The sequence below is a fragment of the Mytilus edulis genome, chromosome 1 (assembly GCF_963676685.1).
Source record: "Mytilus edulis chromosome 1, xbMytEdul2.2, whole genome shotgun sequence".
NCBI classification, from domain to species: Eukaryota; Metazoa; Mollusca; class Bivalvia; order Mytilida; family Mytilidae; genus Mytilus; species Mytilus edulis.
The window spans coordinates 19,781,264-19,798,428 of record NC_092344.1 but is presented as its reverse complement, the minus strand read 5'-3'; the positions used below and the strand labels follow the sequence as shown (position 1 = coordinate 19,798,428).

The following is a 17,165-nucleotide window of genomic DNA, read 5'->3' as shown; positions in this document are numbered from 1 at the left end:
AGACGTTCAAGGCAGCAGCAATTTAATTTCTCCCATTTTTTCATGTCTCCTTGTTCAAGATTAATTTGTTTTTCAATCAATCAGTTATGAAAAAACAGAGAAGAATATAGTAAAAGTATATCTACCAAGCCAGATAGATCTCTGCTTGGTAGAGTAGATATCTGTAGCAAAAATAAACAAATATAAGCTTTACTTTTTTATAATTTCAACAACATATACAATAACAAAATTTAGCAAGATTCATACACTTAAAGTCGTACTGACCAATTTTTGTAGTTTTTAGGACATCTATCACAGTAATATAGCCAACAAAAAATGTATCAATTTAAAAGTTTAAAAGCTAATATAAAAGTTCATTTCTTTTTTCTTTGTCTCAAAATTTTCTGTGATCATCAAAAATGATTTCAAGCATATAAGGAATAGGAAATCCCATTATTCATCATCTTTGACCCATGCTCTACAGAGACAGCAATCTTGGATGATAAATAGGGTACTAGGATGGAATTAACATGTTCCAATGGTCAATAAATTTTAAAAGTAAACTATCTTAAGACCTACTCCTGCTAAAACTGGTATAATATTCATGTTTAGTTAGTTGAAATTCCAGTTTCTTTTCAAATTTTTATGGACGGTAGAAGTTCACATGGGTCTTTGAGTAAAACTGACAAAAATTGGTTCACAGACTTCAAAAGCATACTATCACTACCTAGATTTATGAAACACATAATAACAGAAACAAGCAACTTACTTTACTATACTATATAAATACTTGTTTTACAAATTCATCGATATATCCGACCACAAATATTACTAAGTAATTATTTTACCAAGATTCTTGATATCCTTGGCAACAACATACCATACCCATTGGCAACCAAACACCATAACCTTGGCAACAACACACCATGCAAAATGACTTTTAATTAATTTCAAATGGAACACATCAAGTACTTTGTCAAATCCTGCTGTTATGGTCTTTGATTGTAAAAATACTAAATATTCATCTCCAAAAATGTTTACAGCATAAGATGATGTGAGGTACTATTTGAAGAGAACTGGTTGAGCCATTATAATGACACGACTGTAGTTCTGTAGCTTGTATCTAACAGCAGAATATAACTATCCATCACATGTTGACCAAAATACTCAATAAATAAAATTTTCAGTCACTATCACAGTAAAAATAAAAATTGCATTTAACATACAAATTATTAAATAATTTGCTACAAGCAACACAATGTTCAGTAATCACAAAACTTACAAAAAGATGCTGACTAAGCTAAATATTGCTACAGTCATTTTGGCACTATAGTATATCACAGCAATCTACAGAGACATGAGTATGTATAAGAATACAAAGATCTGGTGTAGACTTATAATATCTAAATGTATCATTTTATCCCTACATCTATAATTTTTCTAATGGTCAGGCAATCTTATAAAAATATTTTCTTAAATAATATCTTCATTTCTAAGAGTTATCAACATCATAGAACTTTCAACCAATTGAATTTCAGTTAAAAAAAACACAGCACAGGTTGGAAGTGCAAAGACATGTTAGGCAAGAAACTAGAATGATTTCATTGCCTTAATCCCTAAATTTTCAAAAAGAATTATAGATGTCATAACAGAAAGCTACCATAAAGCAATCACTTCAAAATCACAGGACAAAAAGTCTTCACTGAATTTTAGCTGACATTTCATTATACAATGTGCTAGAAACTCTGTTGTCTTATATTTTTGGCAGTTTACAAATATATACAATATATCTTTTAATCTATCTTAAATTTCAAAATCATCCAGTCTAGAAAAAATATTATCCATCAAATGGATGCTGGAAAAAGACAACACTGATCATAGCAAACAATCAACACAAAATTGACCGTCATATAGATCTCTCTTTGGTTTGGCAAGCATGGACAAATTTTGAAAACTAAAATTAACAGAATGCAATGCATTACATGTACAGTGTAACCTGTCTTATCTGACACACTGGGGGACCAGAAAAAAATGTCGGATTAGGCAGGTTGTTGGAATACTCCGGTTTTTTTTGCAAGGATAGACATATTTTGGGACCATGAAAAATGAGTCAGTTAAAGCAGGGTGTTGGAATAATCAGGTATCGGATTAGACAGGTTACACTGTATTATCAAAAATTCAAAAAATCAAATACTCAATTTCAAGTTTTATGAAAATAAATTAAATTACGCTGTCAAAATAGATGTTAAAAACTTATAAAAATTTCACAGTAGCTGAGCTAGTCTTGTAATCTCATTCTAAAGGAAAGAACAGTTGTAACACACATCTTTTTCGTCTGCACGGTTCATCGTAATGTGGTTTTACTGTCATCCTAATCAATACATGATTACTACAATCTAATAGCAAATCTATTTCAACATAGTTCATAAGAGATCCATCAAAGTTTATACCAAGAGAGATAACTCTGCTAGTAACTAAAGGGAGTGTATTCCACACAATAAGATACTTTCTTAGCTTTGAGAGCTAGTTCAGTATGTTGTTGGTACACTTTCATCCCAATACCAGGGAATCGTTCTGCCAATAGTTGTTCCTCCAGTGGCGAGGGTAAAGGTAAGTGAGTTTTTTCCTTTGGACGAGACACCAGAATATATCGTCTGTAAATAAATACAATTCATTATACACAAGAAAAACATTTATTTGAACATTAGAGTGTTAACATGATTTAGTGGAGGCCAAGGTCTTATTGAATTTATCAGATGGTCTTATACATATAATAAAAATAGAGGCTTGTCTTTAGCTTACCTAAAACTGTTAATAAAGGCAGTGCTGTCAAAAAACTGACTGCCAAGATCACATCATAGGTACCCTAACAAACATTTGATAAAATATTGAAAAAGAGACCTAGAAAACAAAGTACAAGCTTTGTAATAAGGGGGAAAAAGGGACTAACAGCTAGAATAGGTATATAGTACATGTATATGATAAGTTTGAAAAATAGGATTATATTAGCAATTAAACCAACAGTCATAAATGCATCAGATATTTTACAAATACATTTTTACTCTCCATGCAGTAGCTTAATATTACTATAGGTCTAAATATGAGAAAAAGCATAGCTGAAGTAACTTATTTTTTTGTTGTTTTTTTTTATTTTTATCTGATAATATAAATACAAATAAATCTTCTGATTTGTGAACTTACTGGCATTTACTTGGTATAGATTTAACCGTTGTTGGACGAACTGCGTCTGGATTTCTGGGATCAAACATTCGTAGATCTGGTTGTGGTTCTGGACTTATTATTCTACTAGGCGGTCTCGATGCTTCTGGAGTTTTCTTTATTTTATATCTGGGTAAGAAATTGTTTGTAGTTTCATTCTCACAACTTATTTTATATATAGATTGCTTAATAAAAAAAATTACAAAAATCAGTAAAACAAGTATAGTGAACTCTATGAATATAAATCTGAAGATTTAAAATCTAAGGGAAATTTGTTTCTGCACTTTAAACAATGCAAATAAAAATTATGAAATTTTTCAAAAGCAAACAAGTTATTGAATGATGGAAGGATGTATAAAAGTTATTTTTATGAATTCGTGTCACAAAACCAGTGCAAATCAAAAATAATGACAGGTATTTTTTTTAAGAAAAACATCAACATCACAACAAAATAATAAATAAAATTTACAATATAAGGTCAATGTCAGAAAAATATAAACTTTTTTGTATGAGGCTGAGAAACTTGGGGAAGGCGAGGTTTTACTGAGCACTTCACAGTTTTGTGATGAATACAATTGATATTGACCTAATATTGTTTTTATACTCAACTTTTTCATTGGTAGATTTTTAAATTATAATACAAATGTTAAACTTATTTCACCCCTTAATGAACCCCTGATTGTGGAGAAAATATTTCATGATAAAATTGACATTGAACAAAATATAGCTGTGTTACTATATTTAGGAAATAAACACAACTAGTTGCAGTATAAAATCAATAACCTTATTCTACATAAACTTGGGTGAAATTTAGTTCTCAATAAAACGTTTCAAGGACTCGATAACAGTGAAACTAATAGTTTTTATATATACAAACCTAAATGGCTTCTCTGCTTTTAATTCTTTCTTATCAAATGGTTGTAAAGCTGCGTAGGCTGTTTGTGGTCTTTTTCTGACCGTTACTGTTGGTTGACCAGTGTTCAGTGACATATGTGAGGTATTGGCTCTCTGCATTTGACCCAGAATATAAGAATCTGACTTTGTACTTGTACCAGAAACTGAAAATAAAAGTTACTTATTTTATTCTAAATGCAGAAAGTAGGCTTCAAATAAACAAATAATTGCAAGGAATCTATATCTATATATTGCACAATTTTGTGAACAGATGGTGTATTTTAGTAGGTGTGTGTGTGCGCAACTCACACTATTATATTCGATGTTCAGTGGACTGTGAAATTGATGTCAAAACTCTAATTTGGCATAAAAAATATAGGTAACATGTGTTGTAAAAGAGGGATGAAACTAACAAATCAAAAATAAACTGACAACGCCATGGCTAAAAATAAAAAAGACAAACAGACAACAATAGTACACATGACAAAACATCGAAAACTAAAGAATAAGCAACACAAACCCCACCAAAAACTTTCAAGTTGATTGTTCTTCCAACTTCAGCAAAAACTACCTTAACCAAAAACTTTAATCTGAAGTGGGACATACGGACAAACTAACAGATGCACAGACTGAAAAACATAATGCCCTTAGGTTGGGCATAATAAATTCTAGAAAACCATCCATAACATGTTTTTTTTATACATGTACATAAAATTGAGAATGGAAAAAGCTGTTTGTCGTACATCCACTCTTTCCTTTTTTTTCAGGCTTTCATTACCCAAATAACTAATACATCCTTGAGAAAATAAAGTTGGCATACAATTTAATCCTGGTATCTATGTTGAGTTTATTTACAACCTCTGGTCAATGACACTGCTGATGGAGGTTTCCAGTAGTCATCAATTCTGTGCTGACATGAAATATCATTGATATGTTCCTTATTTATAAATGTATTGTTTACAAAACTTTTTTTTTTAAATACTAAGGATTTTCTACCCCAGGTATAGATTACCTTAGCTGTATTTTGCAAAACCTTTCAAAATGTACCTTGGCCTTTTGGTATCTATGATGAGTACCTATTCTATAAAAATATCTTTTTTTTCTCTCTTTATGTCCTATGTTTAACAGAATAAGGAATTATTTCTCATTGACTGAATTGTACTATAAATGATCAATCAACCATTGGCAGACATGAAATTTTTAGTAAAAAAATAACTAGATTTTTATAAAGAAATATGAAATACCTGAATAATTATCAACAGTTCTCTTTGTGAATAGTTTCCTTTTCTCATTCAGTTTATCTTCCCAGTCTTGTCTTTTCTTCAATGCACTTCTTGTTCGTAGTTCTTTCTGCATTCTTAGTAATAAATGCCTGTTTACAAAAGTCAGATATCATTTCAAAAACTTTCGAATGATTATCAGTTACATGACACATTCAAAATTCAACTATTGTCAAGCAGTATTGTGTTAAGTAATAGTCAGATAAATTTAATTTGTTTTTGATTTCTTTTTTTCATCAATTTTTACCCTTCAAGAATCTTTTGGAAATAGTAAGGGGTTATCTACTTAGTTCATTTGTGGCTGAAGTTGAGAGTTTGCTGCTCAACAGAAATCCACTTAAATTGTAGATGCAAAATATATTTGGTTTGAAAATTGATATATTAACAAAACTTTGAGATGTCAAATAAGTATTTGCAAAATAACAATGAATTGACAGAAAACATTTTACCCAGTGAAAAAAATACCATAATTAGTGATCATGCTTCCATATCATAGTGAAACAGAAGATTTATTCGGCTATCAGGGTTGTATGAGAATGGAAAGACTTCAGGATTAGACAGTACTTCTTCATTCATAAAACAGAAAGCAAGAGAAAAAAAATCTTACTGACTGAATATTCACATCATCATTTAATGACATATTCTCACTCAAACCCAATCTAATCACTACTGTAAACGCTAGCTCAATCTGATCGATTTACAAACTGTTAATTTAAAACAGCATAAATTACCTTTCAATTTCCCTGTCTGGCCAGTTCTCATCAAACATTAAACCATTGTTTCTGTGTAAAAGTTTGTCTTTAGTCGCAGTCTGTGGTGTCCTGCAATTATAACAGCAAATATGGTCATTAAATACTATAAATTAAACAATGAAAATGACTATACTGTATATGAATTTTGATCAAATTATGGTTAAAAACATACATACTGGTAGTTTTTACTTTAGGTAGTCTGACCTGAATAGCTTTTGTTAAAATCGTTATTTTTTTTACTTTGAATCACAGGTTACAAACAACTCAATACGCATGGTGGGTATGATGGCATACAATACAATACGCATGGTGGGTATGATGGAATACAATACATACAAAGTACAAATTGTTTTTTAATAAGTTTACACTAAATTCTGTACAATAAAGCATACCCAGGTATCTTCTGAAACTTGTCCATGGCTTTATCAAATGCTGTTTGTAGTTCCTGCAATTGAAGATATAATGTTCAATAAGACATGAATATGGTATTAAAAGGTTGAATTACTCTTGCAATGACCTTGAAGTATACCTAAAATGTTGAGAAAGACTTGTTTATGCTATCTTGCTTATAAGCAATTCTAAAAATACACAAAGACTCTTTGGAATCAATAGTAAATGATTTGTGTCTACAAGTTGGAAAATAAGATATCAATGATGATGTTAAAATATTTTTCAGTTTATATTCAGTTCCTAGACTTCTTGTAATGTAAATTTAAGAATTGATTTCTTGATTGAATTTGACATGCTATAGTTCTAACTGAGACATACATAAATTTACTTTCTAATATAAACTAGTGAATGAAGGCAGGCAAATCTTACAGTATATATATATATATATAGATTAAAAATTAAATACACAAAAAGAGTTTTAAAAGCAGCATTGTCTAGCGCTTTCATCCATCTTGGGACTTTTCAAGACTATGAACGTACATAGTCTTGAAAAGTCCCAAGATGGATGAAATGCGAAAGTGCTAGACAATGCTGCTTTTAAAACTCTTTTTGTGTATTTAATTTTTAATATATAATTCTGTACACTGCTTGAAAAGAAACTTTTTTTGTATATATATATATATATCAAGTAATAAATGGCATGCCATTTTTTTATTTTTCAGGAAAGCATTCATACTGTTATCATGAAGTTGAACAAACTTGAATCAATTTTCATTTTTGTTTATTACAACAATTTAATTCTAATTAACAACGCTGAACATAAGCATTTTGTCTTACCAAATTTTATAAACAATTATATGGAAAATGCCTAACTTCAGGGGAGGTAATTCAAATTAGTTTTCTATTACTCTTATTGTAGGTTACTTGGTTACATAAAAATCAATATCAAAAATTGATGCTGATTTAAAAGTTTAATAACTGGAAAGGAAATTGAATAACTTTAGAACTGTAAATATTTAAAGTTTCAAGTTTCAAGTGAAAACTCCATGTATAGCTGGTGTAAAATGAACTCTAATCAAGTAACTGTATGTTTAATATTGAATTAAAAAATCAATTAAAGTAAACTTTAAACAGTTGTGTGCTTTTAACAATTCTGACAACTAATAAGATTTGATAGAATTTCTTTAAATGTAAATATGGATATTTTCAAACTTTTGTTCTTCATAGAACTATAATTGCATATGATTTTTAAACATTGACAATTGCAATCTCATAAATGGCTACAACAGTATTATATTTTACTACATTTATATCAAATTTCAGATATTTTGGACCATCTTGTTAGACTTTTAGAAGATACAACGTGGGATTTAGCAAATAGAACTACATTATAATATTTCAAACCATCATAAAATACATCCAACTATTAATTTCTATGGATTCATTTTAACTCGTTTGGATGCCATTATTTTTTTATATCTTGGTTAAATCTGAACCACAAATTCAAGTACTTTGAAAAAAAACACGAAATCAAATGTTCTCGAAAATACACTTTTTCCTCAATCCTTGAATATTTGTACCCCCGAAATTAAATTATTCCCCGTTACAACAAGCCTGAAAATCATAAAACCAAATAATAGTAATGTGTTCTATATATTTATGGGCAGTAAGCATTTTCAATAATTATACAATTACCTTTGCCGTGCTGACTCTAATTTCCAAAGCCATGCATACTGTGCCTATCACCTGACCTGTTACCCATGTGTAAATATATACACACATATTGGCTTTCGTCAAGCATTTTACTGAGTATAGTCATACATCAGAGTAATCTCCCATTGTGTCCAAAACCAAAATACTCAAGCTAATGGCATCAATTTGTTTTGTTAAGAAAAAGGAAATGTGTAAATTGTGGGATAAATTCATAAAAAGAATCTTAACCCTTGTCATGCAGGGCCGTAATATTACGACTGTACCCAGACCACCATTATTTGGCATCAATGGCACTCCATACATTTGGAAGTCATCGTAATGCCATTTAATTCGTAGTGTGTGCATGTTTCCTCATACGATCAAGTTATTTCACTGTATGCTTTATCTTAAGATGACTTTTATCAAAGGCCAAAAGTGCTGGGAATTCCTATGTTTTAAAGCTCCTATATATTGATCAATTATGTAAGGGAGATAACTCTGAAAATTTGCTGTCTCAGTTTTTGTGATCTATAATTAGGTACAATCCACCCATAAACAACACTGCATGTTAAATATACATAGCTTATATCATTTTATATAATCAGCCTGATTCACATCCGTTAAATAATTAACCAACAAAAAGTCAAAATTTGGTAAATAAGATTTTCTTATGTGCTTAAATATAAGATCAGCCTTTTTATTAAAAATATAATTGGTCCATTGATGAAAATATAAATTCAAAACTTATATTTGACTAAAACAGGTATTAATGATTACAAATATTTCCTTTCCAATGAACATGTTTTTTTTTTTAATAGAACTCCTTTTATATTTCAGTTATTTTGAACTATTTTGCTCATGGATCAAATATCATATGGCTTTTTGAATACCATACAGTATCAACCCTTAACCAAAATAACCCCATGAGCAGAGTTTTGGAATTTCATTGGTGTCTTTGGAAAAGTTTGGATTGATACAGATGCAATATTGAAAAAGCCATATGGTATTCTCTATTTATATCCAGATTTATGGTATACATATAATATTATTTGATGATCTTTCATTTATTCACATGTTAACATATCATGACTTGTTTTGGTTAATTGAATGACAGATGTGTTATCATGCTTAGCAGACAATGATTTCACCAACATTCAATGACATATCACTCAGCAGTTTATGTATAGGCAGCCTCAAAAACCATTCAACAGCAATATAGGAACAAGTGTGTTCTTAGAACACATTACTCAATGTTCACAGATCATTACAGTGGTCATTATAGAAATAAAGTTTAGCCAATGGGAGATACTGTTGTAACATACAGACAGACCAAGACTATTACAATGTTCTGGGGCTGTGAATGGTGAGGGACAGACAAAGTAAATTGTAGGCCATTCAGGAGATACTGTTGTAACAGACAGACAGACCAAGACTATTACAATGGTCGCGGGCCGTGTATGGTGAGGAGACAATTAGAAGACAGGTGTTGGCCATTCAGGAGATACTGTTGTAACAGACAGACAGACCAAGACTATTACTATGTCCTTTAGCTGTGTATGAAGGGGGCAACAATGAGAAGTTACGAGTTGGCCATTGGGAGTTACTGTTGTAACAGACAGACCAAGACTATTACTTTGTCCCCTAGCTGTGTATGGCAGTAGAAAACAATTAGAGGTAGTGTGTAGGCCATTTCTAGGCCTGTTGTAACAGACAAACACATCATTAATATGAAAACCATTTTCAGAAACAACTTATTTATTTAACTCTTTAAGACCTTTATATTAAAAACAAAACCACAAAATTTAAATAGCAATGACCATATGACAATCAACCTAACTGTAATAATCTGAGAACATTGTACCCAATTACTTACCTCTAAGTTTTCTGGGATTTCTAATAAAATCTCCAACTGTAGCGAGAGATCACATTCAGACATTTTTAAATAGCAATTCTCTGCTTAAATAATCAATTTTTCTATAAAAAATTCTTTCAACTTCTGTTTTAAATGAACAATTCCAATATAATTTAATTTCAATGTAAAAAGTCACAATTATATACACATTTGTGCCATAGTTCTAGAAGATGTGAATTATTCCTTTTCAAACATTCCCAAACACTGGTTTCATGATGTTTTCATCAATAATCTATAAAGGAATAGTTTATGTGAACCAATAACATCAAAATTTAATTTAAATCGTCAATATCCATGTTGTAATTTTAATTTTTATCGGAGATGAAAAATCAACAGAGTCATTATAATCATACAATAAAAATTTATGATGATCAATATCAGATTCTAAGATGTATTGTCCGAACCCAGTGTTTGTCTCCTGCAAACATTCATAAACAATCAACTCAATTATATTTCCTTAACATTTTAAAATCACTTAGAAAGATCTTCACTTTCCTACGAAACAGTGAAATCAAATCTTGACCTCGAATTTGTAATTTTCATATTGGAGACATATCAAGTTATTACATTAAGTTAAAAAAAACCTATTAAGTATTTAAAAACTTTGTGCAATTTGAATACACCAAAACATAAATTAAACATAGAATAGGACATGGAAAATGTTTAAACATAGGTATAAAGTATTTTAGTAACTGTGAGAGAGAAGGGTATAGAATTTTTGTACAAACAAGTCTCATAAACTGACCTTTACAACTCTTTACAAAAATAACTGAAATGAAAGCTTAATTGGAGAATATATAAAGACATTTAAACACATTTAAGTGTTGACACTGTACATTTTGAATAATGCCCCACAGGCATTTAATGATATAAGAAAATAAATGAACCAAAAAGACATACAAATTTAACTTAATTTTAAATTTCTGTTTCAAATTTTCTCCCCTAGTTAATCTTCACAAATCTCATTTTTCCATCATATAGTTACACAGCTTTATTTTGTAATCTTGCCTTTATTTGTGACCATCTTAATTCTTCATTATATAAAATATTCTTAATAAAAGAAGCACCCTTTTCAAATGTATTCAAATCATTTATGAATGTATCCCATACAATTGGTTGTATGTGTTGTACTATATAAGTATAAAGAAAAGTGAAAGCAATGGTTATTCACTGAATAAAGCTATAGAATATGAATATATTAACTGAAGGATTTTTTAGTTAAGAATTTAAATAAGTTATGAAAAAAGTATATGAATAAAAATTAATTACAGAGACGAAAAATGTCAAACAAATAAATCTGGGACTAAACATTAGATGAAATTTTTAAGAAATCCTAAAGTACAACAAACGTAATTGAAACTCACTATTTAAAATGTATATATATATATAAACTGAAGGTTTCTAAAGTTAAGAATTTAAATAAGTTATAAGAAAGGTATATGAATAAAAATCAATCACAGAGAAGAAAAATGACAAACAAACAAATCTGGAACTAAACCAGATAAAGGAGATAAGATATTCTTTAGTACTACAAAATTAATTGAAACTTTGTTTATTTATCTGATGAAATTTTAAGAAATCCTAAAGTACGAAAAAATTAATTGAAACTCTGTTACTATTTAAAACTTCTGGTCAATATTTAATAGTTGAATGAAATGAAAGTCGTCTCCTGCAGAGCTTTATGGATTATCCCATATTAATTATAATGTAAAAATATGTGTTTTATCACTTAAAGGTCCTACTTTGTTTGTGCCCCAAGGGCTTCTATATAATAATTATAATACTTTAACAACATTTAAAAGGCACACAGTATTTTATTTGACAATTTTTTTTGTGATGTATGATAAAGTGTAAATCTTTATGTAATCTTAATAATCATTCCATGGTTGTTTTTTGTTGTTAGTATATTGATTTACAGCAATATAACATTTCCTTACTAAAAATACATTTGTATCTAAGTTCTAAGTATATTACATCATATATGACAAAAATGTGTATTTGGATTAAATTTACAACTTGGTAAATTTTGTATGTACATGTATCAAACTTCACCCCCCTTTTTTATTGGTTTTGTTTCTTTAAATTAATTCAGGAGCTTCAAAAGAAGACTGAAAGCAATGATACCATTTTCCAGGTATTGTATACCGTATTCAATTTACGGACAACTTCAGACTTATCATTAACAAACAAATGCTGAAAACTGAACATGATAGTCAAGTGAGATAGGACATACTTATTTTTGAATGTACCAACCTAGTATACAATCTTGTTATTTCTATCCTTTTATAAAAGTAGCTATTTACTATAATTCAATGGATATTCATGTTATGAAATTTCAATATTTATCTTATAGACTTATACATCAGTTGATTAAAATGAGATGTACCTGACACATAGGGTAGGTATACAGAAGTACCCCCTAACAATTTATATATGGCAAATGTTATAAAAATTCGCCGTTTCAAAGGCGAATGCATTCTGGGTAATATTTTCAAAAGGGTACATCAAAATCTTATGATTGGTTTAAAACATACTAAACAATGGAAATTCAACCAATTGAACATCTTTATTTTCATTTTGGTGTACGAACAATGAGATTTACCCAGAGTCCTTAAGATTCTGAAAAGGCAATTGTCAGTTTTGCATCCTATTAATCCTACTTGATATATTGGATATCATGTTTTAAAGAAAGAACAAATATGTCAATTTTGAATTAGAATTCTGAAGTTAACAAGAGATAAATTTGGAGACAAGATGACTAGAGGTATTAACAGAATCCTTAGTCAGATCTGTAGTTTGTAAGAAGAAGACCTTCACCATTGTCACCTGTTGTGTATTGTATAAGTCTAAATTATAAAAAATAAATAAAAATATTGAATATAAGCAATCTCATTTTTATATATAGTATCAATGCTAAAAAAGAATTACACCAATTTATTTGGGATTAATTTTTCTTTTACATTTATTAATTTGATGCATATTATATGTGGTTGTGATGAATTTGTGAACTTATATTTTGATAATTATAAAAACAAGAGTGCACACGCTGAAATGTCTCGCCTTCTATACTAATCATTGATATTATGTTGATAGTCCTAAGTATAAAGCTTAGTTTTATTACAACTGTCTCATAAACTTAACATTAACCAAGATAACTAAACAAACACCAATGAACCTTGAAAATGAGGTCAAGGTCAGATGAACCATGCCAGGCAGACATGTACAGCTAACAATGCTTCTATACAACATATATAGTTGACCCATTACTTATAGTTTAAGAAAAATAGACCAAAACACAAAAACTTAACACTGTGCAATGAACCGTGAAAATGAGGTCACCGTCAAATAAAACCTGCGCGACTGACATAAAGAATCATAAAATATTTCCATACACCAAACATAGTTGACCTATGGCATACAGTATTAGATAAAAAGACCAAAACTCAAAAACTTAACTTTGACCACTGAACCATGAAAATGAGGTCAAGGTCAGATGACATCTGCCCGCTAGACATGAACACCTTACCATCATTCCATACAACAAATATAGTAGACCTATTGCATATAGTATGAGAAAAACAGACCAAAACACAAAAATTTAACTATAACCACTGAACCATGAAAATGAGGTCAAGGTCAGATGACACCTGCCAGTTGGACATGTACACCTTACAGTCCTTCCATACACCGAATATACTAGCCCTATTGCTTATAGTATCTGAGATATGGACTTGACCACCAAAACTTAACCTTGATCACTGATCCATGAAATGAGGTCATGGTCAAGTGATAACTGTCTGACAGACATGAGGACCTTGCAAGGTACGCACATACCAAATATAGTTATCCTATTACTTAAAATAAGAGAGAATTCAACATTACAAAAAATTTGAACTTTTTTTTCAAGTGGTCACTGAACCATGAAAATGAGGTCAAGGACATTGGACATGTGACTGACGGAAACTTCATAACATGAAGCATCTATATACAAAGTATGAAGCATCCAGGTCTTCCACCTTCTGAAATATAAAGCTTTTAAGAAGTGAGCTAACACCGCCGCCGCCGCCGCCGGATCACTATCCCTATGTCGAGCTTTCTGCAACAAAAGTTGCAGGCTCGACAAAAACTATTATCTGTGTATTACATTTGTTAAGTCCTGCCTGTACCTCTGAAAAGAAACATGTTTTATTTGAATTGTTTTACACTAGTTGTTTTGGGACTCTTTTAAAGCTGGCTGTTTGATGAGACCCAAGGCTCCGTTTTGAAGGCCAGACTCCAACCTGTTAGAGTTTACTTTTTATAAATTGTGACTTGGATGAAGAGTTGTCTCATTGGCACTCATGCCACATCTTCTTATTTATATATAATCAAACAACTTTAATTGAGTTCAATTATTGAGGAAATTTAAATTCTTATTATCTCTCTGGCTTTGTGATAGGCAACAAGATATACCAACAGATAAACTGTGTGTTAATATCACAAGTACTTGACTATGAACAATCTTTAAGCTTTATAATAAGATTTCAAAAATACTCCACTGTTGACATGGAGATTAAACATACTAATTTTGAATAGATTATTAATTAGCTAAATATTCAATATAAAATACATATTTCATAAAGCATCTGCTGTAGAGAAAAAAAAATCCTGAGCCTTATCTTTAATCAGAAGCTTGTTTTATATGCACAAATATTTCTCCTTGGCTATTGAAAAGAGGGAGAAACAAAGCATAATAAACAAAAAGACAAATAAAGGGCATTGACCCCTTTCAAACCCCAAAGAATTCCATAAATACATATCTTATCATGTCAAATATAATTTGGGTCAATTTCAGCATCTTCAATTGGACAGCTTTCAAATGTTTTAATCATTGAATTGTTAGCTTAATTCTACCAAATTTGTCTCAAAATTTTAATCATTTAACACATTTCTGTATTTCTGTTTTATTTTTGACAAAAAGTATAAGTAAAGATGTTACGGTCTGCAAAAAAAAAAATTCACAGCTGTTATGAAAAATTAAGATTTTTAACATTTAGAACTAACACTTAAAATATTATCTGAAAATGAATCAAAGACTCAAATGGCCAGTTATGGCATCAACATACTATAACCCAATTTTGAACTTAATAGAGCAACCATTTAACATCAAGGAGGAGTTATGGTTTTCTTCATCCGATTCAAAGCGAAAAATATTTTTTTAGTTTTGCAATACTATCAATCAAATTATGCTTTTTTTTTCATAATTTAACACCAGGAAATCTGGATTCAGAATAAAAAAAAATTGTCATCTGATTGACCACAAAAAAAAATTTCATCAAATTGGGGATCAGAATAATTTTTATGAAAAAAACCCTAAACCCCCTTTTGAAGTTAAAAGGTACTTCCCTAATGGAAAACTTGTCCCCAAAAAAATTGAAAACTGATGTCATTTGCCTATGACAATATTGAAATTATGAGAAGAAGACAATATATTTTAAATGGCATATATTTAACTAAAAGGACTTTAGGATTGACAAAAACTGGCACTGTTTGAAAGCAGATGCAGAACTGTCAACATCTAAACATGGAGATTTGTTATACATGTACAACTTATTCTGATGGTCTGTCAAACTGGTAATCTTAACAATAACAATAACATGCTAGAAATTCTGCTCTAATCCCTTAAGCGGGACATAATAATGAAATTAACCATATGCAAGATAGCAAGTTAACATTTATGATTTCATTTTTCTTGATCATATTTGTATAAAGGGAAGTGAACATTGCTGGTGAACTGCTAATACTTATTGGGTGTTTAATGACCTTTCCTAACCATGGAGTCTCATGCAGTAGGAAAATGACCAAGTGTAACATTTCTTAGAAAGAAATTATATTTTTTTTAATTTTTTTTCAAGCTCTATGTTTAAAAATATTGAACATTATTACAAACATTACCTCAGCTTTAAATCTGGCAAAAGCTGTTTGTGGTCTTCTTTCTTCACCAGACACTGTAATTAAAAAATTTAGTAGGATTTAAATGAATCTATACAAATATAGTGCTTTTAAAACAAGAATGTGTCCCCAGTACAAGGATGCCCCATCCACACTATAATTTTCTATGTTCAGTTGACTGTGAAAATGGTGGAAAATCTTTAAGTTGGCATTAAAAATTATAAAAGATCATATCGTATGGAACATGTGTACTAAGTTTCAAGTTGATTGGACTTCAACTTCATCAAAAACTACCTCGACCAAAAACATTAACCTGAAGCGGGACAGACAGATAGACGAAGGGACGAACAATGAACCAACGGACGCACAGACCATAAAACATTATTCCAATAAATGGGGCATAAAAACTGTTATGGATAGAACTACATATATAGTGTATAGAAAAAACTTAAACCACCTATATATTTGATAACAAGAGTGCACATGCTGAAATGTCTTGCCTTCTTTACTATCCATTGATTTTATGTTGAAAGTCCTAAATATAAAGCTTTACTATAACTATTAAATAAACTTCACCAGATCCAAGAAAATGAGGTCAAGATCAGATAAACTATACTGAAAAACATGTACGCATTTACAATCATACCATACACCAAATATGCTTTAAATATAGTCAACCTTATGCACATAGTATCTAAGAAACAAACTTAAGGTAGCACTACAGTCAGAATTTTCTGACTCCAATCAACAGTCTTTAAAGATTAATTTCTCCAAAACTACTTGATGGATTTTTAAAATCTTTAACTCATTTTAAAGCTGAAACATAACTCTTTCTTAATTTATATATAAATTTATTTTTGGTTTGATTTATCTCAAAATATAGCTCATTAATTGCCAAAAAAGTGGTCTTCCAACTTGGATGAAAATGGCACATTCATGTAAAATGGTAGTAAAAATTTGTTTTCATCCCTGTAATCAACCATATACAATCTCCAAAACCGTGTCTTAGATTTTTGATATATGCCTCCAGTAAGAAGATATATTGATTTAACTGCTGGGTGCCAAACCTCATTTCACCTTTCATCTTTGGAGACCTATAAATTCATTTAGAAACAA

General features: G+C 30.1%; 1 protein-coding gene across 12 annotated transcripts in view; it reads right to left on the bottom strand.

Moving 5' to 3' along the window:
- Positions 1 to 183: 183 nt before the first annotated feature.
- LOC139526951 (uncharacterized) overlaps positions 184 to 17,165 on the bottom strand; it is a 63,087-nt gene continuing 46,105 nt past the window's right edge. For 8 of the 12 annotated variants that reach the window (XM_071322135.1, XM_071322168.1, XM_071322198.1 and 5 more), the window contains 8 exons: positions 16,053 to 16,105; positions 10,080 to 10,115; positions 6,517 to 6,569; positions 6,104 to 6,193; positions 5,337 to 5,464; positions 4,076 to 4,256; positions 3,181 to 3,327; positions 184 to 2,633 (listed from right to left, as the gene is read on the bottom strand). In XM_071322135.1, coding sequence (XP_071178236.1) covers positions 2,447 to 2,633; positions 3,181 to 3,327; positions 4,076 to 4,256; positions 5,337 to 5,464; positions 6,104 to 6,193; positions 6,517 to 6,569; positions 10,080 to 10,115; positions 16,053 to 16,105 — 875 coding nt within the window. In that variant the 3' untranslated portion in view covers positions 184 to 2,446. The remainder of the gene's footprint in view (positions 2,634 to 3,180; positions 3,328 to 4,075; positions 4,257 to 5,336; positions 5,465 to 6,103; positions 6,194 to 6,516; positions 6,570 to 10,079; positions 10,116 to 16,052; positions 16,106 to 17,165) is intronic. The other 4 variants (XM_071322143.1, XM_071322191.1, XM_071322185.1 and 1 more) reach the window with 1 other exon arrangement.